General features: G+C 40.5%; 1 protein-coding gene across 3 annotated transcripts in view; it reads left to right on the plus strand.

The window, feature by feature from the left end:
- Positions 1-3525: 3525 nt before the first annotated feature.
- LOC125453038 (fibroblast growth factor 9) overlaps positions 3526-25860 on the plus strand; it is a 69035-nt gene continuing 46700 nt past the window's right edge. Inside the window, exons 1-2 of one of the 3 annotated variants that reach the window (XM_048532083.2) lie at positions 3526-3585; positions 4367-4661. In XM_048532083.2, the coding sequence (XP_048388040.1) occupies positions 3577-3585; positions 4367-4661 (304 nt within the window). In that variant the 5' untranslated portion in view covers positions 3526-3576. Of the gene's footprint in view, positions 3586-3644; positions 4166-4366; positions 4662-25860 lie in introns of those variants that run through there. The other 2 variants (XM_048532084.2, XM_048532086.2) reach the window with 2 other exon arrangements.

Here is a 25860-nt window from a genome sequence, read left to right on the forward strand (position 1 = left end):
TCGCTTCCAGTGATCTCTCCTCCACTGCTTCCAGCCTTACAGACCACCAGCCCCGCACTGCCCGGTTCTACCTGATCCCCAAGATCCAGCTACCCTAACCAACCTATCGTCTCCTCATGCTCCTACCTCAGCCCCAACTCCATTCTGTCTCCCTTGGTCCAGGCACTCCCCACCTACTTCAGGGTCACAAACCATGCCCTCCACCTCTTTGGAAACTTTCAGTGCCCTGGCATTCAGTGCTTCATCTTTACTATGGACATGCAATCCCTATACACATCTAAACCCCACAGGATGGCCTACAGGCCTTCAATTTTCTCCTCTCCAGCAGACCCATCCAGTCCAATACCCTCCTCGGCCTCACCAAACTAGTCCTCACCTCAATAACTTTTCCTTCAATTCTTCCCACTTTCTCCAAATCCAGGGGGTTGCCGTGGGCACTCACTAGGCTCCAGCTACACCAGCCTGTTTGTCAGATATGTTGAATAGTCCATCTTCAGGATGTACACTGGTTCTGTTCCCAAATCTTGCGCAATTGTGTCGGTGACAGCATCAGTGTTACATCCTGCACCCAGGCTGAACTGATGCAATTCATCGACTTCGCTAACAACTTCCACCCCACTCTCAAATTCACTCGGTTTACCTCACTCACATTCCTCCCCTTTCTTGACCTTTTTGTTTCAACTTCTTTCCTCCAGATGCTATCTGGCTTGCTGTGTTCTTCCAGCCACCTGTTCGTCTACCAAAATCTTGTTGGAGTTGTGTAGGTCTTTGCCCAGACCCTTGCTAGAATAATGCGTGCAATTCTGGTCACCACATTACAGGAAGGATGTGACGGCACTGGAGGGGATCAGGAGGAGATTCATCAGGATGTTGCCTAGGATGGAGCATTTAAGTTATGAGACAAGTTAGATTCGGCTTGAGTTGTTATCAATGGAGCAGAGAAAACTGAGGGACGATCTGATTGAGGTGTAAAAGATTATGAGAGATATGGTCATAGTAAATAGTCAGCCACAAGAGTACACAGGTTCAAGATGAATAACAGGAGATATAGGAAGGATGTAAGGAAAAATGATTTTACCCAGGGGGTGGAATGCACAGCCTGGGAGGGTGGTAGAGGTGAATTGCCTCATGTCCTTTACAAAGTACCTGGATGAGCACTTGGCACGGCATAACAATCCATCAATGGGATTTAGTTGAAGGCCAGGTGTTTGTCATGTGTTGGTATAAACTTGATGGGCTGAAGGGCTTCTTCTGCTCTGAATGATTCTATGATTGGAAACACTTATTTTAATATGCACATGCAATAGCCAATACTCACTGTAAATCATTTGTGTTGATTCTCAATGCTGTTTAGAATGTGCATCAGCCTTAGCAGTCTCATGAATGGTTTCTTGAATAATGTACTCAGTATTTGTCCTGTTTAGTTTCTTCAAATATTTTAACATAATCTTTCCTCCCCCATGTTTCTTTCAAGGAGAAAGCCAAATCACCAGGACAAGTCTTGGGGTCTTGATGAGGTCATCGTGGTTCTGTCCCTTTAGGTTACACTGTGACCATCTCAAAAACCCAAGTTGCTCTATAGGCTTCCGTTCCAATTGCCGCTACATTGTAGTAAATAGGTCTTTCTAGGAAATGTTTCAATTCCTATTTTCAGTTCATGTTTCTCCAGCAATTAAATCGGTGCACATATGAGTGTATATGTCATTAGTAATTTCAATTTAAATAGAACACTTTGCTTCACAATTAAACCACTAAAGCAGCATCAAATTAACAACACATCCCCAAAACTGGCTCTCATGAACTCGGTCATTCCACAATTTCGTAAATATGCTTTTCAGCTAAGTAAAATAACGGACAGAAAATACTAAAACCTACTAAATTAGTATTGAATGGAACCGTATGGAGGACATTGTGCAGGTACAGCGAGAGTACACAGGAGAAAGAAGCCAGCGCTGCAAATCAATGCTTTACGTTAGTTTTTCTTCAAAAAAAACCTTCAAGCTCAACGAATTTCGTACTATCAAGTAGAACAATGTTCCGCATATAAATTATATTAAGGAGATGACTAAGCCTAAAAAAATCCAGGCTTGGATAGAAAGCGAATAAGGAAATAAATAATTATACAAACACACACAAAGAATATTGCAGGATACTGCCAATACCGAGTGAGTGCGGACTCTACAGCGACTTCTAGCGAAAGTACCGCAACCCCTTAAATCTCCTGCCAGTTCGCATTGCTGCTGTCATCCAACCCTATTCCCAGATCTAGGGAGGGCGTGATTGACAGAAGGACAGCGGTTTCTAAACTCCCGATTTTAATTTTTACCACTCCCTCCTTTTTCCCGGACAACATTTATTCCTGAAACAGCAAATTATTCTTAAACAAAAAAACTCAGGACGGAGAATTAACGCCAAGACCTTCCTGGGTCCTAGCGCCGTATTTCTTCACCTCACTGAGCCGCCGAAGTTACATCAGACTTCCCCTCAATTCGTAGATCGGTTTGTTTGCGATTTGCATATTTTATTTGTTAAGGCAGCTGAACTATCGCTGTACGGAATTCTTTAACGTTTTATAACGTTAATCAAAGACCATTGTCATTATTTTTAAAAAGTCTATCCTGCTTGAGTTACTGTTTGTTAAGTGAGGGGAATGTCTCTGTGAATGATATTGTTGAGGCAGTGAAATAAAATAATATATTTTACCTCATTCAGAAATGTGGCATCCCACTAACCACATTGAGCATCATACTTTCCTCACCGTTCCGCTAACTAAACCACTTCTAGCCCAGGCCCGGGGTTCTCATGGGTAATATAAACATTAACTGTAAGTAACATATTCCTGAATTGCATTCTATTGAGCAGAGCCTATTCGTACTGCGGCAGGAAGCCAGTTAGAGTTGAAAGTGGTCGGTCCAAGATGGGGTCCAATTCTACTGTGCAGGATTTCTCAACCTGAACAAACTCAATCTATGTGATATCACTTCCAGTATATGCAAACTTTTACCAGAAACCTGAAAAACGTCATCTTTGAAGCTTTTGCTAGCTAAGATCACTTTCTGAAGATGGCTGTCCGTCATCAGGTCCCTTTCTGCCAAACTACAGCTTTCCCGAAATAGCTGAGACGAGGGAGGTGTTTGCTACAGCCCTGTGTGCTATTTCTTTCAGAGCAGAAAGTGTGCAGCTGAAACTGTCTTCAGGAATTCGAAAAAGCTTCCAATTGCTTATCGATTTTACTGGTCGCCGGTGGACCGACGTTCCTACGGTTAAGGCTGTTCATTGTAATAGCGATCGCTTCATTCTGATTTATTTCATATTTTTGGGGTTGAATCCAGAAATCTTACCTTCCGTGATATGAAAATAACCCCGTTTAACTAAAGTTCCCTGACACAATCAGTGAAACACAACCTTCATTTAGACAGTACTTTCACCAGAGTCGAATGCTGAAGTCATCTAAAAAGTTTCATGGGAGGAGAAATGCAGCGCTATACTTGTAAAGGGCTGAATACATACATCACTTCAAGCGATGAAATTCCTCCCTCAGTAACCATTGGGCACTAGGACCGAGAAGGAGCCTATATGTCGTTGGTAAGTCTACCTTAAACCCAACCCCATGCCTGCTTTTCTGCGCCACTCTGCGTGCTTTATGGAGAGTATAGTTCAGACGCAGATAGTACACACATTTCACAGTGGGGTCTGCGTAAGGAACACCTGTTTCAAAGCAGCCAGCAACCCAGCATTGGACTTGCAGATCTTTCTGCTGCTGAAGGCGAGCGTGTGAAGCCTCAGACACTCCTTCAGATCTTCCTCAAGTCTTTTGGATAATAAAAAAAGGTGACGTTTGGGGAAAAAAATAAGATCAAAGTTTTTGGATTGCCCCAGCGAGCACCGTGCGATCTATATTTCTCAAGGATTCATGCTGATGTATGCAGTCTTTTATAGAGTAAAAACAGCGCATGCCTTTCTGGAGTCAGAATCCATAAATTCTGACGTAGCCTTGTTCATCTAAAAAAAAATCCAATAACGCCGGGTTTTAAGTTGCTATGATCATCGTTATCTTCTTCCAATGGAGAAACTACGAATTTTTATTCTCAATGCAGCTGGATCGCCTGAAGATCAAACAGCCTGCTAGACCTGGGATTATTTAAAAAAAACAATATGTTTATGTGTGAGTATAAAGTGGTGGTTTCATAGACTACAGCGATTGACCTTGAACCTGCCCCAAACCAAAACAGCATATCACTTTTTATGTATGTTTTAATGGATTGCAGTCAAAACAATACATTCTAAAGAGCAACAAAAAGAGGAAAACACACGAGAGATCAATTTGGGCTGACACCTATATTCTTGTTTTTTTTGTTATTATCAGAAGCAGAATCGCCGGCGGCGACTGATGGCTCCGTTAGGTGAAGTTGGGAACTATCTTGGTGTCCAGGATGCAATACCTTTTGGGAATGTGCCCGTTTTGCCGGTGGATAACCCGGTTCTCCTGAGTGATCACCTCGGTCAGTCCGAGGGGGGTTTGAGCAGGGGCTCAGTCACGGACCTGGCTCACTTAAAGGGGATCCTCAGGCGGAGACAGCTGTACTGCAGGACTGGCTTTCACTTAGAGATTTTTCCTAATGGAACTATCCAGGGAACCAGACAGGATCACAGCCGCTTTGGTAAGTAGCAGAGAGACAAAGCATCTAATTGCCCTTAAGTAGGTCATAAAAGAAGCGTCTTATGATTCTTTTCCCCTCCTTTTCACGACAATGCCAGATGGAAGAGTTTAATACAACGCAGCTCCACAATGTAAGCAGACAGCAGTTGGAACGTATTTTGATTCCTATAACGTGATCTAAGAATATCAGACATGACTAAATGATAGAATCATCGTATTAATTTAGGTGTATGGTAACGGCAGTTCTTTATAAATATATCGGCATATCCTCTCTGTCTATGTCTACCTATTTGCGTGAGGATTTTACGTAAATTCGTTTTAGATAATTAACTTTCAAAATGATAGGTTGCGGAAAATGGATAGGCTTGCTGACAGCGGTCCTGGCTCCGTGTGTGTACAGAAAAACAGATTCAGGCTAATGGTGCAATGATACGATCATATGGGACCATTAATTTAGGTGCATAGCTATTGGATGCTGACGAAGACGCTTTGAAAATATGTCTGCGGCCGCCCATCTACCTGGCGCTACTACATAATTCAATAATCTTATAAAAATGTCATTTTACTGGGACACTTGACTAGAAACTAACTGAGAATCTGTATGTTTACGTCCTGCTGAACTGCCCCATTTATGCAATTAGACAGGTAAACTGCAAAATAAAAGCAGTGGGGTTGTATTGTCGAAGTTGGACATGGATTGCAAACGCAGTGGACTGCTGCAATCATATGACTCACTGATGGAGGTGATTGTTGGGGCGATCACAGCAAAGACTAATTTAACATATCGCCGTACACTATTAACCAGTCTGAGTTTCCTCAATCTGTCTTTGAAAATGCACAAGAGGCAATTCGGCCACGTGTGCGCCATGACCTTGTCATGCATTGTTTGTCCTGGTTGACTGAAAGAGGTTTTAATGTCAAAAAGCACCGATGCTGCTGACCAGGGTGTTCATCGAGAGTTTCCTTCCCCAGCAAAGGGCTCTTATCCAAGCTTCTCCTCTGGGTTCACGCCTCCAGCAGGTGTCTGTACGGCGGCCGCACTGCTACATTTCCAGAGCACCAGAGATTCCCCCGGGTCCTAATGCACACCCTGAATGCATTTGTGGCAGAAAGTCAGTGTAACGGGAAGATATCACTTTCCTTCTCAGACACCAATGTGTGCATTATCAGACAGATTCCTAAAACGCAAACGAAGATGAATGTTTGGAATTCCCGCAATCATTATCATCTATACTCCAACGCTTTGTAAAATATTTTCAATGCGACATTTGAAAAGAATTTAGTAAAGGGAAACTTTAAAAAAAACCCGTTTGGAAAAGATTTTTTGTTGTTCGGCGGTAAAGAGTCATTTCGCACAGAAACCACTTTCACCCTGTTTCGCGGGTGGGCCGGAGTGGGAGGCGGGGAGTGAGAACACAGATTCATGCAGAATCTGAACGTGTGAAGTTTGATCGCTGTGGTGGCGCAAGAATATAGCAGCAGACCCTCTACGCCCCGCTACACACACACAGACAGGGCACTCTCCAGATTCTGGATATTGGCCATATTGGTGCAGGAATATGAGGTTTTTTTGCACAGACTTTATGCTTTTCCAGACTAATCTACAGGCACCATTGCATTTTGTTGCTTCTGCCAGTTGTTTTATAAGATGATTCATTCTTTTTGTTTCGTCGTTAGTGAAAGTCTATTTCTTTTTTTTCTGCTTCTCGTCCTATCTGTCTTTCTGCGGTCGTCCCTTCTGTATGTGCGCTTACCTGGAGCTGCTTAAAGCAGCTGCCGGCTCTTTTACTGCAGTGACCCCTGCCCTTCACTACCTTGGGGCTGGATTGCACGCACTTTGCTACATTTCATAAGACGTTTTGTTTGGTTTTAACCCAGAGAAATTTTAATTAAAATATTTCCTTTAAAAATGACTCTCCTTTCAAGTAAAGACATTAGATATCATCAGCGACTTTTACTTTCTGAGTCTAATTCTGAAGGTCATAGTTTTCTGGTAGCTGATGGACTGGGTACCGCAGTGAGTGACAAGTCGATCAAGTAACTGGATTTGAATCGATTTCATTTGAATCGACTAGGGATTGCTGTGAAAGCTGCTGTTAGTAAAGGTGAAAAATAAAAATTAATACTAAACAAGGACAGTAAGGAAGGGTCTCAATTCATGGAATTCTTGATGAATGAGGTGGGCGAGTGGAGAAATATTTTGCTGTTGTTTAATTACCCTTTAATGATCTATCCAGGAATTCAGACCAGCACTTCACAATTATGTGATGTGGCCTTTCACTACAAAAAGGATTGACAGAAAAGCTTTGAAACAAACGGTCACCAAAGTGGAAACACTAACCATATTGACAAACCTTTTACACGATGGACGTTATCACTTTAAATGTTAACGTTCACTGAGGCTAGTATACTTGGTGCAATTCCATGCACTTTGGATAACTTTTCACTTCAAGTTAACAAATTTGTTCGTACAAATCATGTTCAGTGCTTATTTCATTCGGTGCTAGTTTAATGTTTAACTCATAGCACAATCGTATTCCGTAAAAGAATGCAATCAGCTTAGTTGCAAACTCTGAAGTGAACTGCTCTTAAGCGTACTCTGCTGCGGTTTGCAGAGTGCATTGCCTAAAATACACCGGAGTGGGGGAGGGAGGGAGATGCTGGCTACTACGCCAGTGTGCAGCATTTTTCTCCTTCAAGGTCTCAATCGCTCGATATGCATCAGTAGATGCGGCGTATTCCTTGCTGGCTTGTCTCATTTGTTGGAATTTCTACAGTGTGCTTTGACTGCAAGCTGCACATATGTCTAACGTTTAATGTAACATTCTTCGATTGAGGACACTTTCCAGATTGAACTCCGCTGGGAAATTCAGTAACTGGAAAGTGTAGGCGTGTCTTTTGTGTCTGCAAAACTAAAGCCTAAAAAACTGACGAAATACACAGCAGATGGACGTGTTCTGAATAAATACCACCGTCTTAATTAAAACCAATTTAGTTTCATAGACTGATCTTGAAGTTTCATCGTCAACTTTTGTTTAGTTTCGTTATTGAGTTGAACATTGCAGACTGCGAATATTGAGCTGATTGAAATTGGATAACCCATTGCATTTTAGTTTCTATGTGTAGTTGCTGCTGGAGGTTTAGGGCTACGATCAAGGACTATAAAGACTCTAACAGGATAACTTTGCCGGCGCTAGGACCACGCAGGAGACCTGAGTTTATTATGGGGGCGTTCCTGGTTTAATACCTTTGTACTAATGTGTGTATTTCATATTGTTTTCCTCCATACCCGTTATTCGTTCGACCATATGTTTTCAATTAACCAGATTTATCCGCCTATAGACGCATTTAATTACATTTTAGCATCTCATTTAGTCTAGCATTGATATACAATGGGAACAATAAGACTAGACACGCCCCAAGTCATTCATCTTTTATGCACTAACTGAAGGTAAAAGACGCAGGCGTTCTGTGATCTCACTCCATTTTTTGAAGTTACGTATTCTGTGCTTACTGTTAATATATTGGTGTGGCATTGATATTTGCACACAAAGTCTATCTTATTTGTTCGGAATTCACGGTCACAGGGCTGAAATCAGTGGTATGCTAGAGCAATTAATGGGGGAGAGGCTGGTTTCATTTCGAACTTCTGAAAACCCAATACCTCAAGGTGTCAGCTGAAAAAATATTACCCAGGAACGCTGCAAGCTGGGCGCTGCAGTTGGCATGCCAATCATTTCCCGAGTACCACAAGCAATATTTTAAGAAAGGAGGGCAGTTATTCTCGTGGGGCAGTCCCTGTTCCCCCACCCCCACCCCAACACTTGCAGTTATCTTTACTGAAGCTGAGGGCCACCCATTTTGCTTCCATTGTGTTTTCAAGTTTTCACACTTTGTTTACGCTTTAGTTATCATGTTAAAACCTGGCATACAGACAGGTATTGAACAAACAGATAGAATTGTCCCAATGACGCAATCTCATCCTCAAAGTCAAACATCGAACCAAAAAGGTCAGCGTTTATTTTCTGGCATATTCTGCATACCTTTTGGTTCTTTTTTCTTTGAGTGCTAGAACTCCACTCATGAGGCCAAATTATCACCTTGCTTTATCAACCCCCCCACCTTTACCCACCCTTCCATGTCCTTCCTTAGCACTTGAGCAATTCCTCTCACCTGGTGGAAGGGAGTAGCTTCCTGACTCCCTGTCCATAAGTAATGCTGCACATTGCTGGCTGCCAAGACCTACCGTGAACCCACACACATTTCCTTTTGTTTTCTCCTCTTAGGAGTGAGTTGGCCTGAATTCGATGGCTGGCTTAGCAGGATTGTTTCAACAGGGAACTTTGAGTTCCCCCCATTCCCTGCCTTGTGCTGGATGCTATGTCATACTGTGCAACTGGACTGATTCCATTTGCATTAATTTTAGTAAGCTTTTGCAGTTTGCTCTTGGGACGAATGTTTTCCTCCAAGTGGTTGGCTTCAAGCATTTTTACATTTGTTTTTAGTAGACACTTTGAATTATTGAGCATTCATTTCTTTCAGATTGGAATGAGGCCAAGATTTTTCTCATACTACAGCGCAGCTTAGGGTTTGTACCAATCAAGGAACAAACCTGGGGCCTCGCAGGCTTTGTGGCTGAATCTGTACCACATTTTTATAATTTCTGATTCATTCCTTAGGAGAGCTCCACAATTTGTCATATACATATGTTACAATGTCATGAGTGAGGTAATTAGATACTTAGACTGTATATCGTGATCTCAGCTGTCCTTTTGCAGAAGGCAACAAGTGGATGCCAGGTACTTGCTCATGAAAGATATTGGCAGAAATGGAGACAGCAAACAAGAAACACAGTCACCCTGGACTACACTCATTAACCTACAGGACTGGGAGGAATTTCAAGATTACTATCTTTGAGGTCCATTTATTTTTAATGTTTTACCTTGCTTCTGAAAATCTGACTGAAAAATATAGACACTTTTCCTATCTATAGACAGTGACTTCTCAATATTCCTAGAGAAGATGCTGACCTTATTCTGCGATGTCCTTTACAGGCATCAGGAAGGCAACATATCATTTGGAAATCCCATTTGTCATTACAAAAACATCTGTCTCTACTCCAGCTAGTAAATTCAGCATTTCTATTGCCCGTGACTGCAGTCAAATCTTCTTTGGTGCCAAGACTTTGTTACTTTACTGCATTGGTCCAAGCTTTGGCAGTAGATTGACTCCCAGCTGACATATGAGCACAGCAAGAAGAATGGACAGAAAATAAAACTGGGGGTATCAAACAAACAGCATACACCACCTCCTCTATTCTAATTTCCTAACATTCTCTCTCTGAACAAATCCATGTAGCTTCACATTGAGGACAGTCCTCCAATAACATGCCCACTAGCCCTTCTGAAGGGTATACCTAGACAGGGAGTTCTTTAACAGTTAGTTATTGAGGATGGAGGGGTAAAGGATTGTCTTTTGGTTCCAAATCAGATGACTTGATTCCATTCTTACCCACTGTATAATAAATACATACCCTCCAAATGGCATTGCTGAATTTCTACTGAAAACTTGAATCATAGTAGATTTTTTTTTCCTGCCTGGGATACTTTAAGTAGTCCCTTTGCTGAGGTCTGTTCATTCAGCACAGACCAGCTAAAAAACTTGGGAAATTTTCTCGGCTGTTTAACTGAGTGCTACACCACATTGTGCAATTCTGGGCAGGTTTTTTAAAAGCTTAGTTTACAAGAAAACAAGATCATAATTACTTCCCTGTACGTTACTATGCTGCAGCCTCTCAACTTGTTTTTCATACATTGCCATCTTATTGATCTTCCTTGACCTTGAGGACTGAAATTCTCCAAAGATTTGTCACCTTTTGCAGAATTCAGAACAGCTATTTTCAGCTGACAGTGCACGTGAAGCTGCAAGAGACAGTGTCTATAATAATATAATGCATAGCTCTTTCATTTTATGTTCCATTATTTATTTCTCTTCCTCGTTTAAGTGTAAAAGGGCTAAGTATGCTAATAGTTCTTAGACAAAATCATAATATCTTCCAAAATACACAGCTTCTGTTTGAATCACAATTTAAATTAATTCAGGGATCCTAAAATGGGTTCATTGAACTAAACTTAGCAAATTCACCTTTTTTGCATTGTTGGCATTCATAGTGTTCATACACTGCAAGTGTGTGGTCAGAGTCACTATCCCTTAATAAAGAAAACAGGACAGTTGTGTGCAGTTTGCAAAATATTCAAGCATGTGTGGTTGAGACTAAGTGGCCCAGGCAATCACAGCCTTTTGGTAGAAAACAAAGTGCAGTTGATTTAGAGAAGAATGTTGCTCAGAAAGCTCCACATGGAATTTTATCAGAGTAACTGTCTTTAATATTACAATCACTTTAAAATATAGTGTTCAAGTCAGTACTATTTTAGTCTCACACACTCATGTCCCCATGCTTACAATAACTTTAATTTCATTTTCCTAGCTTTAAAGTCTCACAAAATGCTTGCGTTGTATTAAAGTTGCCATTATCAGGATTTCACCTCATTGACATTTGCTGCTACTTGCTCCACTACTTTGCTAAACTATTTATTAGATGCATGAATTAAAGTAGAGTAACTTCTAACTCCTAGTACAGTAATACAGTATAAATCAATCGCAATCTTTGTTTGAGCAGCTGAAAAGAATGACATGGGGTAATTCTTCTGCTCATAACTACGATGGCATGTGCTCATCAAATAAACTGGCTTATGAGCAGGCTATTAACGCATTGGGAAGTTTTGTTTTAGTGCTATGGGATATTAACTAGTGACTAGTGGTATAAATTACAGAAAATAAATGCTTTTCACTTTGTAACCCCATGTACTCTTGAAATTGTAAGACATAGTGGACTGCTTAAATTTCATATTGACTTGCCAATATAAGCTGAATTAATTTTCAATCGTGCAATAGTGTCAGTAAAAAATAAACAACCTCAGTTGGAGGTCAAGTAAAAAGACCAATTCACTGACAGTATACTGGAATCAGCCAGCAGATTTGTTGCCATATTCCACTCCATTACCATTGCCTTCTGATTGCTATATCTATTCTTTTCCAATTATTGATTCGCCCAATCAACATTCTTTACTGGATATTTTCCCCCTAAAAATAAGTGCCCATTTGTTGTTTTATTCCTGTTCATTCATAAGGTATGGGTGTGATTGGCTAGGCTATCATTTATTGCTCTTGAAAAAGTGGTGGTGAGCTCCCTTCTTGAACTACTACGGGGAAGGAAGTTTCAGGTTTTTCTTAGTGAAGAAATGGTAATAAAGTTCCAAGTCAGGATGGTGTACAGCTTGGAGGGGACCTTGCAAGTGGGACCTTCCATGTATCTGCTGCCTTTGTCTTTCTAGGTGTTAGAGGTTGTTGGTTTGGAAGATATTGTCAGAGGAGCCTGGATGAGTTACTTGAGTGCACCTTGTAAATAGTGTACACTGCTGCTACTGTACATTGGCGATGAAAGTGGTTGATGTGGTGCCAATCGAGTGTGTTGTGTTGACCTGGATGGTGTCAGGCTTTCTAAGTCTAAGTGTTATTGGAGTTGCATTTATCCAGATAAACAGAGTTTTCTAACACATTACAGACTTGTTCCTTGTAGATAGTGGTCATGCAAGGGGGAGATAGGCAATAAGTTACTCACTGCAGAATCCCTGGCCACTGACCTGTTCTTGTAGCTAAATTATTTATATAGCTAGTCTAGCTCAGTTTCTGATCAATGGCAGCCTTTGGGATGTTGGTAGTGGGGGATTCAATTAAGGTAGTACCATTGAATATCAGGAGCAATTATTGGAGATGGTCATTGCCTGTCAGTTGTGTGATGCGAATGTTACTTGCCACTTGTCTGCCCAACTTGGATGTTGTTCATGTTTTGCTGTATATGAACACAGGCTCTTCAGTATTTGATAAAGACATGGAAATCACCAGATAAAAATAAAATTTTAGCTACAAGGCTACTTCACTAAGAGCTTACAATTGTATGGTAAATGGAGCACTTATGCTTCCCAGAATAACAAAATATTTAATTCAATCCATTATTCCTCATTCAAGGTTAAATGCCATCACCTGTGCTGGACTCCAAATTAAATGTTAACTTGTGTCAGTGCCTGTATTGCAGGCTAGTCTGTGCCATTCCTCACATTCTGATCACTAAATCCTCCACTCCCAAGTCTGCATCGTCAGTGTCAAACAATATGGAGAGGATTTTTGGCCCTTCGTCAGATTGTGTCAAATTTCTGAGACTAGATTCTTCATGTTCTGTAGGCCAAATTTAGAAAAATGCAAGGCATTTTTAACAACCTTAGACAGTCCAGGCAATACAGGAAGGATTCCCTTTTGTAAGCAAACAGTAAGATGCTGATATAGTGAAAATGCTGATCTTAGCATTTAGCCTCGATATACATGTTTGTTTGGATACTAATTTTGTACACTACCATTTCACATCTCAGTCTATCTCTGCGCTTCTGCAGAGATGATGCTATAAGCTACCAAAACATATGCAGCAAAAAACAATGTATCTCAATATTTTTGTAAGAATTCTGTGTAGCATATTTGAAAGAAAGTCTTGCATTTATAGAGCAAGTTTTGTGAGCTCGGAGAGTTCCAAAATGCTTTGTAGCGAATTCAAGACTTTCTGAAGTGTATTAAATGTTGTCATGTAGGAAATTTATAGATTATATAATTTCTAAAAACGTTTTTCACCATCTTGTCATCATGATTACTCTACGTCTTCATCCATTTTGCTATCCCTTACACTATGGATATAATTGTTTTGGGGAAATATCTACCTTGCATATGCATTATACTTCTCAGAACCTGCAGTTATTGTCCACTGATGTGTAATTGAATAAACTCCTACATATTTGTTCTAATTTTAATTGTATTTAATTTAATTTAATTTAATTTAATTCTAATTTTAATTTTCTAATTCTAATTGCTCATTCATTTCGTTATTTTAGCCTATTGAAAATTATGTGTATGGATATGGCTTTTGATATTGGTGACTCTCAGGTTATGTTAAACTTTGTCTCTTTATGGTCTCCGTGTCCTAAGAGTGCGGGGTTTTCCATTTCCCACAAAATATCTGCTTTCTTTTTCATTTTCTCGACGTACTTGGGCCAATAAGCAATCCTCGACTGCCAAGTCACCTACCAAATTGTTTTTTTCCTCATTTCTACTTGGTTTGCTTGAAATTACCAATTAAAATAACATACTTGTTCTTATACCTTCGCTGTGTAAATCATCCACTTTTGTATGACCACCACACAGTCTATTGCATATATCCAGTGTTAGCATTAGAGATAATGGGAACTGCAGATGCTGGAGAATCCAAGATAATAAAATGTGAGGCTGGATGAACACAGCAGGCCAAGCAGCATCTCAGGAGCACAAAAGCTGACGTTTCGGGCCTAGCTCTCTCTGATGAAGGGTCTAGGCCCGAAACGTCAGCTTTTGTGCTCCTGAGATGCTGCTTGGCCTGCTGTGTTCATCCAGCCTCACATTTTATTATCCAGTGTTAGCATTGACAGGTTTTAAGCAATGTTATTTTCTGCCTTCTTTTGTCACCATGTTTCCATAGTGAATAGGGTTACAGTACTAACATTGTGTTTTCTAAATGCTGTACACCCCAGAATGCTTCGTTAATTTCCATCCTCGAATAAATAATCTTTGATATTTTCAACTCATTATTGTTGCCAACTTTCATAACAGTCTGCAGTTCCAGGATCTTATTTCTAATGCTTCTAGTGTTCATGCATACATTTCTTGTTTTGGGTTTGGTACCCTAGTGATAATTTTACTGGATTAGTAATCCAGAGGCCTAGGATAAAGCCCTTGGGATGTGAGCTTAAATCTCACCCTAGCAGCTGGTGGAATTTAACTTCAATTAATTAATAAACCTGGAATTAAGAGCTAGTCTTAATAAAGGTGACTATAAATGATTGAATTGTTGTAAAAAAACATGTGTTTCACTAATGCCCTCTAGGGAAGGAAATCTGTCACCCTCCAAACTCATCATCTCTGACTTGGCCTGCAAGTCACTCAGTTATACCAAACTGCCAAAGACAAGTTAAAAGGAATAAAATTGGACGTATAATGTAGCATCGACCTGGGCATCAAAAATGACAAAGGCACATCTGCCCAGATGACCCTGCTCATTAACATCTGGGGTTGGGCCAAAATTAGGAGAGCTATCCCGTACTCCAGTCAAACAACAGCTGGCAGTGTCGCACTCGTAATCATAAGCGTACAGTTGAAAAAAAGTTGTCCTGGCAGTCCTCAGCATTTACCCTGGAGCTATGAACTGCCTTGGCATCAGATCAAACCAGGAAACCTCCTGCTGATGTTAACCCACCACCTTCCTTTAACTGCTCATGGGCAGCATTGGAATTCAGCCTCTCAGACAATTAAAATAAAACTCCTCTGCATTAAATTCCATTTGCTAGTTGTTTCTCTCATTCCACCCATCTGTCTTCATCCATTTGAAGTTCTACATTGTTGTCCTCAGCATTCATAAAACTTCCAAGTTTTGTGTCATCAAGAAATGTCGCTATTATCCTCTGTACACCAAGGTCTAAGTCATTAATATATACCAGGAAGAACAGGAGTCTTAACAAAACCTCTGAAGCACTCCAGTATGAACCTTCATTCATTTCAAAAATTTAGTCAATAACCACTACTATCTCTTTCCTATCGCTGAGCCAAATTCTTATGCATTTCACTACTGACCCTTATCTTTTTCAGTAGGGGTGTTACAGTTTAATTGTCTCGTCTGCAGAAACCATCCCCCAAGCCTAAGCATGACTGAAAATTATGGCTAGGCCTCTATATTTTCCACTCTCACTTTCCTTAGTTACTGAGGATTCATCTCATCCAGCCTGATGTCTCCTCAAGTTTATGTACACACAGCCTATCCAATTTCTCCTTTAAACTCTTCAGGCTTCTAAATTATTTCCTGTTTCGCCATGGTCTGTGCCCCAGGTTCGTCCTTTGGAAAGACACATGTAAAGAATTCACTTAATACCTTAGCCATGTAGTTGGCTTCCATTCATAAATTTCCTGCTGATCTGTCACTAACCATACTCCTCCTTTTACCATCCTTTTACTATTACATGCCTATAGAAGACTTTTGGACTTTTTTTTTGTTTAGCTGCCAGTTTCTTCTCATATTTTGTCATTGCTTCTTCTTTTAGTTTTCTCAATTCTCTTCTGAGCCTTCTATATTTGGTTTGGTACTCAATTTTATTTTCTACTTCACATCCGCCATAAGCATGCATAATCTCAATGCCTTCTGTTTGTCGTATCTTTCCCTTGGACAGGAATTTACTGTGACAGTCCTTATGGAGACAAAGGCTTGTCGTCAACAATGAGGATTCAGTACATTGTGCTAAATTACACTATTACCCTGCAATGTGGGATAGATTGCAATTGGCTGTAGCAACTCAAAGCTGTTAGCCTATGTGGACTGCCGTCAGCAGCAGAATTGTGTTCAACAACAATGTCTAACCTCAAGGCTCAGGCATAATTGTCTTTACAATTGCTACCAAGCTAGGGTTCATAAGAAGTGGAAGAGAGCGTGCCAGGAGCAGCACTAAGCACAAGTGAGGAGATAACTTTTAGAAGGTTCAACACAGGAGCAGAAATTTAACTGGATTAACCATATGCTCTGGTTATAAATGTAGATCAGAGGCTGGGAATTCTATAGACAATAACTCATCTCCTGACTAATGTACACTAATCTACATGGAACACATCAGGAGTACTGTGAATTTGTTTGATTGAGTGCAGTTCCAGCATCACTTAAGAAGTTTGATATCATCCAACCCAAAACATCCTACTTGTTTGACTCACCATTCGTCACCTTAAATATCAATTTATTCCAATAACAGTGCACTGTACCATTTACAAAACGTACTGTAGCAATTCCACAAGCTGCTTGGACGGGTTATTTCAGACCTGTGGCCCCCACAAATTAGAAGGAAAAGGGCAGAAGATGAGAACCCCATTAAGTGCATGTTACTCTCAAGGTGCATGCCATCTTGATTGTAACTATATCGCTGTTCCTGTATCGACCCATGGCCAAAAACCTGAAACTCCCTTCTCTTAGCACTGTGTACAGACACCACATGACTGTAGCAGTTCAACCATGCGACTCACTGCTAATAGGTTGGTTAGGGATGGGCAATAAATGCTGGTCCCTTTGTCATGACTACTGCGCTCATGATGGTCTTCAGTTTCAATTGTTGCACATCCACTTTCAAGGTCAGATGTTATCCAGGCCATGCCAATGATCTGAGAATCTAATGTTACTCCCTCACTGATAAATATCCCTTTGCTTCTTCCTTCACTTGTCAGCTTTTCAAATTTGTGTTATATGACAACAACTTATTCTTTTAAGTTTTTTTTATGACAGTTTTGAAGCCATATCCTTTATTCCCTTTGTCATTCATGAACACATACAATTTAAAGTCTCAACTTTGGTTTTAACTTTTTGTGGCTGCTCACTTTCCAGTTATACGGTCCATATTTTGAATTTCCTTTTACCTTGTGCTAATTTTAGTGGTGGCTTTTTTCTGTTTTGCTTAATCTTTTACTTCCCTGTAACTTAATTAACTCGGCTTATTTTAATTACCCACTGTCATCCATTTCACCTGCGTGTTCTCTTTAGTCACAGTGTTACGCTCTTATCCTCCTTAATGTTTTCCTCTTAATTTTCTGCTGCTGTCATAGAGAAATAACTTCAGCCTTACTCGACTAGCCGTAATGTTGATATAAATGGCCCAGTGAAGGTAAGTTTCTGGTCAGTGGAATTACCAAGATGTTGATAGCAGGAGGAGTGGTGATGGTGATGTTATTGATTATCAAGGCAAGACAAATGTACTTTTTCTCGTGCAAGAGAACTCAAGAATTTTAATTTTCTTTTATCAGTATATTGGCATTGCTGATAAACCCAGCATTTGTTGCCCATCCCTAATTACCCTTAAACTGCTTGAGTCTCTAGGTGAATTCAGAAGACAGTGAAGAGTCAGCACATTCCTATGCATCTGGAGACACATGTAGGTCAGACCAGATAAGGATTACAGACTTCCTTCCCTAAATGATGCAGATGAAGCACATAGTTCTTTATAACAGTGGCTGCAGAGGGCTGAATCGTACCAGATATAAGCTAAGTGTCAGTTTTGGTGAGTATCATGGAGGGTTTCTTTCTTCAAGTGAGTTTTCTTGTGTTGTCTTGCCAAACTCGCCTCAAAACACCTATATACCAAGCTCCTATTGTACACCACTCATCATATTCTCTCACTTGGTACAGGCACAAGTACTGGCTAGCCCTGGGTTTGTTAGCATTGGTGCCATTTTTAAAGCCCAGATATGCACTTGTTGTCCACAGCTGCCTTGCACAGTTCCCATCAATTGCCCAGGCATGCTGGATGGAGGGAAATTGGCAGTCTGCTCTGTTGACAGTGACCTGGACGTCTCCCTGGAGGAGCTGTGATATGTGTGTGGTCACTGCCCATGGAGTGTATCGTGGGATGTTGATGAATGCACAGCCGGAACCAGCATCTACGGGATGCAGCAAAACCAGACCATATAAATTTGAACTGGCACAAGAAAACAGCACTTCACAGGAGGGCCCACAGTGCTGAGGATGATACCTGGTGAGGGAATGAAACGTCTGCTACCAAACCTCCCAGCTCAGCAAACACACCAACGCCTACAACCAGCACCCGAGCTACAAATCTTCACTCAAAGCCTGGACTTCTTCACTATCCTATCTACCTGTGACTCCATTTTCAAGGAACTATGAACCTGCACTCCAGGGTCTCTTTGTTCAGCAACACTCCCCAGGACCTTACATTAAGTTTCCTTTATTCATTCATGGGATGAGAGCATTGCTGGCGAGGCCAGCACTTATAGCCCATCCCTAATTGTCCAGAAGGCAGTTATGAGTCAACCACATTGCTGAGAGCCTGGAGTCACATGTCGGCCAGACCAGGTAAGGATAGCAGTTTCCTTCCCTAAATGACATTAGTCAACCAAATGAATTCAGTGTATAAGTCCAGCCTTGATTTGCCTTTCCAAAATGCAGCACCTCACATTTATCTAAATAAAACTCAATGTGCCACTTCTCAGCCCATTGGCCCATCTGATCAAGATCCCATTGTACTCTGAGGTAACCCTCTTTGCTGTCCACCATGCCTCCAATTTTGGTGCCATCTGCAAACTTGCCAACCATACCTCCTATATTCAGATCCAAATCATTTATATATATGACAAAAAGCACTGGACCCAGCAACAATTCTAGTGACACATGACTGGTCACAGGCCTCCAGTCTGAAAAGCAAACCTCCACCACGAGCATCTGTAGTTCTCCATCTATTCCATGTGACCTAACTTTGCAAACCAGGAACCTTGTCAAGTGCCCTGCTGAAGTCCTGATAGATCATGTCCACCGCTCTGCCCTCATCAATCCTCTTTATTACTTCTTCAAAAAACTCAAGTAAGTCAGTCGGACATTGTTTCCATGCACAAAGCCGTGTTGACTCTTCCTAAAGAGCCATTGCCTTTCCAAATACATGTAAATCCTGTCCAACAGGAATCTCTTCAACAAATTGTCCACCATTGATGTCCGGCTTACCACTCTATATTTCCCTGTCTTTTCCTTGCCACCTATCTTAAATAGTGGCATCATGTTAGCTAACCTCCAGTCTTCCAGCACCTCACCCGTGGCTATCGATGATACAAATCTGATACCTGATTAGGTCCTGGGTATTTATCCACCTTTATGTGTTTTAAGGCATCCAGCACCAAGTCCTCTGTAGTATCGACATATTTCAAGATGTCGCTATTTATTTCCCCATGTTCTGTATCTTCCACATTCTTCTTCACAGTAAACACTGACGTAAAATACCTGTTTAGTTTCTCCCACATCTCCTGAGCTTCCACACACAGGTGGTCTTGTTGTTCTTTAAGGGGTCCTATTCTCTCCATGGTTACTCTTTTGTCCTTAATGAATTTGTAGAATCCCTGAGGATTCTCCTTAACCCTATTTGCCAAAGCTATCTCATGTCCCCTTTTTGCCCTCCTGATTTGCTTCTTCAGTATTCTCCTTCTGCCTTTATACACTTTTAGGGATTCACTCAATCTCTGCTGTCCATACCTGACATATGGTTCCTTCTTTCTCTTGACCAAAACTTCAATTTCTCCAGCCATCCAGAATTCCCTGCATCTACCAGCCTTGCCTTCACCCTGACAGGAACATATTGTCTCTGGACTCTTGTTATCTCATTTTTGAAGGCTTCCCATTTTTCAGCCGTCCCTTTACCTGCAAACGTCTGCCCCCAATCAACTTTTGAAAGTTTTTGCCTAATACCATCAAAATTGGCCTTCCTCCAATTTAGAACTTTAACTTTTCAATCCGGTCTATCCTTTTCCCAGACTATTTTAAATCTATTAGGATTATGGTCATTGGCCCCAAAGTGCACACCCTCTGATACCTCTGTCACCTGCCCAGCCTCACTTCCCAAGAACAGGTCAAATTTTGCACCTTCTCTAGTAGGTACATTCACATACTGAGTCAGAAAATTTCCTTGTACACACTTAAAAAATTCCTTTCCATCCCAGCCCTTAACACTATGGTAGTCCCAGTTGATGTCTGGAAAATTAAAATCCCATACTATAACCACTTTCTTATTCTTACAGATAACTGAGATCTCCTTATAAATTTGTTTCTCAATTTCCCGCTGACTATTGGGGGGTTTATGATACAATCCCAGTACAGTGATCATCTCTTTCTTTTTTTCTAAGTTCCTCCCAAATAACTCCCCTGTATGTATTCCCAGGAATATCCTCCCTAAGTACAGCCATAATGTTATTCCTAATCAAAAACACCATTCCCCCTGTTATCTTGCCCTCTTTCGATCCTTCCTATTGCATATATACCCTGGAACATTAAGCTGGCAGTTCTGTCCATCCGTGAGTCACATCTCTCTAATTGCTATGATATCCCAGTCCAATGTTCCTGAGCGTGCCCTGAGTTCATCTGTCTTACCTGTTAGGCTTGTTAAATTAAACTGTATTTATTTCAATTCATCAGTCCTACCTCATTCTCTACTTTGTTTCTGTCTGCCCTGTTCCAAAACGTATCTGATTAAATGCCACATAACAAACTTGCCAGCAAATTTGAAGCCTGTAGAATACAAGGGAAAATGGCAGCGTAGATTTGAAGTAGGCTGAGGGACCAGAAAAAAAAGTCATGGTGAATGCCTCTGCCTTTGGGACCAGGAAAAGCTACATAGTAGGGTTTATCAGTGTTGTGAAGAGCCTTCAGTAGATTTTTGAAGCATATAGGAGCCCTGGGATCATTGCTACCTAGTAAAGAATGACCTCAGTCATCAGTTTGAGCTCTAGATTCTCAAATATGCAATTTGTTGATCAAAGGCTGAGCTGTCACATTGGAAGCTTTGATGAATTTCATCACCTGTGTCTGCCTTCTTCAGGAGGAGGCTCCCAAAATATGGACAATGGTCCACATGCTGAGCGGGCCATTTGGGAGAGGACCTTATATGTTTTTTTACTACAAGGCATGTTTTCATATAATGCTTTGGTGAAAGTGTTGACAATATCTTAGAGCTCAGTTCCTGAATGCACACACATTTGTATGCCATCACCGTTGTGCAGCTCAATATTGACGTGATAGGCTTCTGTGTGGTCAAATGGGCTGATAAATGGCAGTTGAAATTTTGTGCAGAAAAGTGAAAAGTTATATATTTTCATCAAAGGACTGAAGAAATGCAATATAAACTAAAGAGGGTCATTATAAATTGAAGCATGGGGTACAAAAGCATGGACGTTATAGTGAACCATTATAAAGTTTGGATTGAAATGGAGAATTGTCTATAATTTTGAGCGCTGTGCCTTATGAAACATGTTATGACTTTAGAAGGGGTGCAGAAAAGATTTGTGAGAATGGTTCCAGGAATAAGGGATGTTAGCTGTATGGATAGATTAGAGAAGTGGGAATTTTTCCTTAGAGAGGAGAGAGTTGAAGGGAGATGTGATAGACGTATTTGAAATCATGCAGGATCTCAGAAGAGTAATTTGAGAGATACAGTTCTCGTTGATAGATGGATTGAGAATCAAAGGATCCAGATTTAAGGTTGTGAGCAAATGAAACAAAAGGAACATGAGAAAAAAACCTGTCATCCCAAGTTTCGACTTGTACTCTCAGGCAGTGCAGTCTAAGAGGAAGATTCATCAAGGCATCAGTACCTGAAGGGAAAAAAAAACTATTGCAAGATAACAGGAAAAGTGTGAAACAGTGGTAAAGGTGAGACTGTACCTACAGAAGGTGTGGATGGTCTCAATTCCATAAGGTTTTACATGACATTTAGGAGATATGACTATACACTGCAATTTGTCACCTGAACCCAGGTTCTTCTCTACACTGCAATGGGCTTCTTCATTACCTATGAAGGTATGGATGGAGCTGAATACAGCAGAATCATCTGCAAAAAGTCCTATTCTCTGCTTGCATGAAAGTATGTCACTGGTGAAGCACATAAAGATGGATAAGCCAATGATACTTTTCTGAAGAATTCTAATAGTGATGTTCTGAGCCTTAACCAGCTATCAGAGTGTTTCCCATTAAATTCAACTACCCTCAAGGTATTTGGTTATGTATTTTTGTTGAATGACTGAAGAGAAGCAAACTAAAGGGAAAAATTCTAAATGGGGAGTCTTTATAAATAAAGGTGTATAGTAAAAAAGCAAGTAAGTTAAAATGAACCATTAATTCAGTTAATTGCTGCTTTTATTTTGAGGACTGCTTTAATCTCTAGCATTGAGCTGGAGATCAAGGTCTTGCTGTTTTCTGAAGCCAAGGGGTTTTGGCAATCCCCTCACGCAGTAGCTCATTGCCATCCTGATGTCAACAATGCAACACCTACAATTTGGTGCGATTCCTGTCCACTGCTCCCTGATCTTTGTGGATCCTATGCTCACCGTACCTGAACGGAACTTTAGATAATTGTGTATTAGGGAGTAGGTGCCATTTGATCAGTGTTCTTTGTATTCGTTATTGGGATATTAGCATTATTGGCAAGACTTTATTTATTGTCTATCGTGATTGACCTTGAGAAAGTGATGGTGAGCTGCCCTTCTTGAACGATTGCAGCCTCTCTGACACATCCACATTGTCGATCTTCATTACTGTACTGTTGATTGTCGGGAGGTTGACAGAGGCAGAAATCAGCTGGATTAGATTTAACCTGTTTTTGCATTGTGGCATATTGGGATATTACTTTTAACAAGTGCATCAAGTTCCTCTGTTGGAATATCACTTTTGTAACTTTCTAATTGTAATGTTAGAATCCTTAGAATAATGTTGACAAAATTCCCTGAAAAAATGCATGTGACTGAAAAGATACACTGTTCACAATTTGCAGAATATTCAATTCCAGTCCTGGTCATCATGCAGCCGTGTTTCTGTCATGGTAGTTAGATGATAATTATGTATCTTTATTTATACCTTCAGACATTAAGTTTGCTGTGTACATCCAAATACGTTACTCTTAACTTTGTCTTTTTAACACCATTCCCCTCTGAAACATACTCAATGCTTGGCTTTGTGTCTCCTGTCTTCTCATCTCCCTAGTAGCTTTTTCACTTCTTTCCAATTTGGATTAGGTGGCAGGTTAAAACTAGCCTGTTTTTCTTATTTTTATGGGAACATTTTAATACATTTTGTCCTTTAAATTGGTTTGTGCTTTGCCATTGGTGGCCCTTTGGTGTTTTGTAGCTGTCAGTGCTAGCTGCAACTCTCCACTCTGGATTTCCCCTGTTTATTCTTTGTGTAAAAACATTAGTCTTCATTTGATGCATTCCTACCTTTTCCAGATCAGAACTGTTATTTTAATAAACAATAATTTAGACATAAGGACTAATCTGAATTGGTCTTTTGGATTGTACTAATTTTAATAACTGAACTTAAATGAATGTTCTTAAGCTAGATCTGATGCTAGTATTAGGAAGTATATTAACTAATGCATGGAACTTGGGGCTGAATGAATCATTGCAATGGTTTGCATTATTAATGACATGAAAGAGTACAGTTTGACAGGAATCAACTACTCAAATACACAACGAAAATTGAAATACTTAGCTTGCAACAGATATGCAGAAATGGTGAAACTATATAATTGGTATCTCACAGGTCATAAAAGTCAACTAATATAGGAAATTTTAAGCTCCAAATGAGTGAATGTGGGATGGAAATGATGGAAAAGTAAAATACCCTATATCTTAACTCATCCTGCCTTAGACCTATCCACTTCTGCTTTTCACAGGCATCCAGTAAACCTGCTCCCAGGAGGTGGATTCTATATTTAAATATTTTAATGAGACTGTGTGCTTTATATTTATTCGCTGTTCTGGCTTCATGCTGGCTGACCAGGCTTCCCAGGCCGACAACTAAAGAGAGGAATGGACTGCTGTATGGAGCAGGCAATTTGGTAGCATTGCTTATAGGCCTGAAGGTACCAGGAATGTGACTTCCCAATCCACCATGGAAACCTGCCAACTTCCCAGCAATTGAAATCCCCTCACGCAGTAGCTCATTGCCATCCTGATGTCAACAATGCAACACCTACAATTTGGTGCGATTCCTGTCCACTGCTCCCTGATCTTTGTGGATCCTATGCTCACCGTACCTTCTAGGCAATGAGAGATGTGTAATAAATATTGGCTCAGTCAGAGATGTCCATATCCCATGAAGGAATAAAAAAATTGCAATTGTCTTCTCACTTATCCTGATCTCTCTGAGCTTCTGCAGTCACCTCCACTCCTATCCTGATCTCTATCGATGCTCAGTGCTATACCTCCTCACCCAATCTCTGCTGGTTTGATGTTTCCCTCAACCTGATCTCTCACTTCTTCCTTTCTGCTCCCTTGATGTGACCTGGAGTTACATTATTTTCTGCTTGATGGACAAACAGTTCTTAATCTGAATGGCTGTGGCCAGGAGTCCAAAGCTAGTAATGAAGTCTGATGACCAGGTTCTTCAGGAATATGCACATATGATCTGGGCACAGGGTAGGTTATTTGGCTCTTTAAGATTGTTCCATCGTTCAGGAAGATTATGGTGAATTTGATTGTGATCCCAATCCCAATCCCATGCCGCTGTCTGGTTGTCATGATATTGAGGGAAATCCTTCAGGTTATTCAACCAAAAAACTGGCTCCCTGCTCCCTCCCTTGAGATATCTGGGCCCATACTTTCCAGGAAGGCTTTCTCCATTGCATTATGAAATGTCGATATGCTAGTCTTTTTCACAAGTATTTAATATGATATTTTGATTTCTGGGCTGTGAATCAGTAGCAGAATGGTATATGGAGTAGGGTAGAATGCCAAAGTACTGCTCCTGCAAGACACCAACAATGTAATAATAAGAAATACAGGATATCTGAGCCATACATAAAGTAGTGAGCCCAGTCTTAATAGAATGAGTGTTATGTCATATTCCGAATGATGCTGACATTCTGATTCGGATCAGCAGAATTTGATATTCATTTGCAAATCAATGTCAGAGAAAAACAAAATGAAGGACTGATTTCAACTCTGTGCATTCTACTAGAACAAGGCAAATTTAAAATACCAGCAGCACAGAAATGATCTCTTTCAATCTGCACAAGGGCCCTGTGTCATTTTAACAATTATATTCTGGACATTTCAGAGGTCGTCAGTCCATGTAGATAAAGCTGCATTGATAAATGAATGTCCATGCCTGATGAAGAATTTGGACCCAATTTTATTTTAATCCAGAAAGACAGAGTCATTATAGTGCAAGGGTTAAAATAAAATTGGGTCCAGCCTCATGCCTGTAGACTCTGGCTTCCAGCACCTGCCGTCCTTATTGTTTCTCGCTCTCAGACAGGAGTTGGTCCTGTAGATTAACATGGCTCATAAAATGTGTTCATGGATTGTGGTGAGCTTGCTGCTCAATTAATGCTGAACTCTTGACCAAAGTAGCATTACAGTTTAGAGCTGTCTTAAAAATATTTTTGAAATGAGATCCATTGCATAGTTTACTAATGAACTCTGTGATTTTTGGTTTGGGTTGATTTGGATGAATCCTGATTGGATTTTGTTAAGAAGTCAACAACCTTGGG

The sequence above is a fragment of the Stegostoma tigrinum genome, chromosome 6, assembly GCF_030684315.1.
Source record: "Stegostoma tigrinum isolate sSteTig4 chromosome 6, sSteTig4.hap1, whole genome shotgun sequence".
Taxonomy (NCBI): Eukaryota; Metazoa; Chordata; class Chondrichthyes; order Orectolobiformes; family Stegostomatidae; genus Stegostoma; species Stegostoma tigrinum.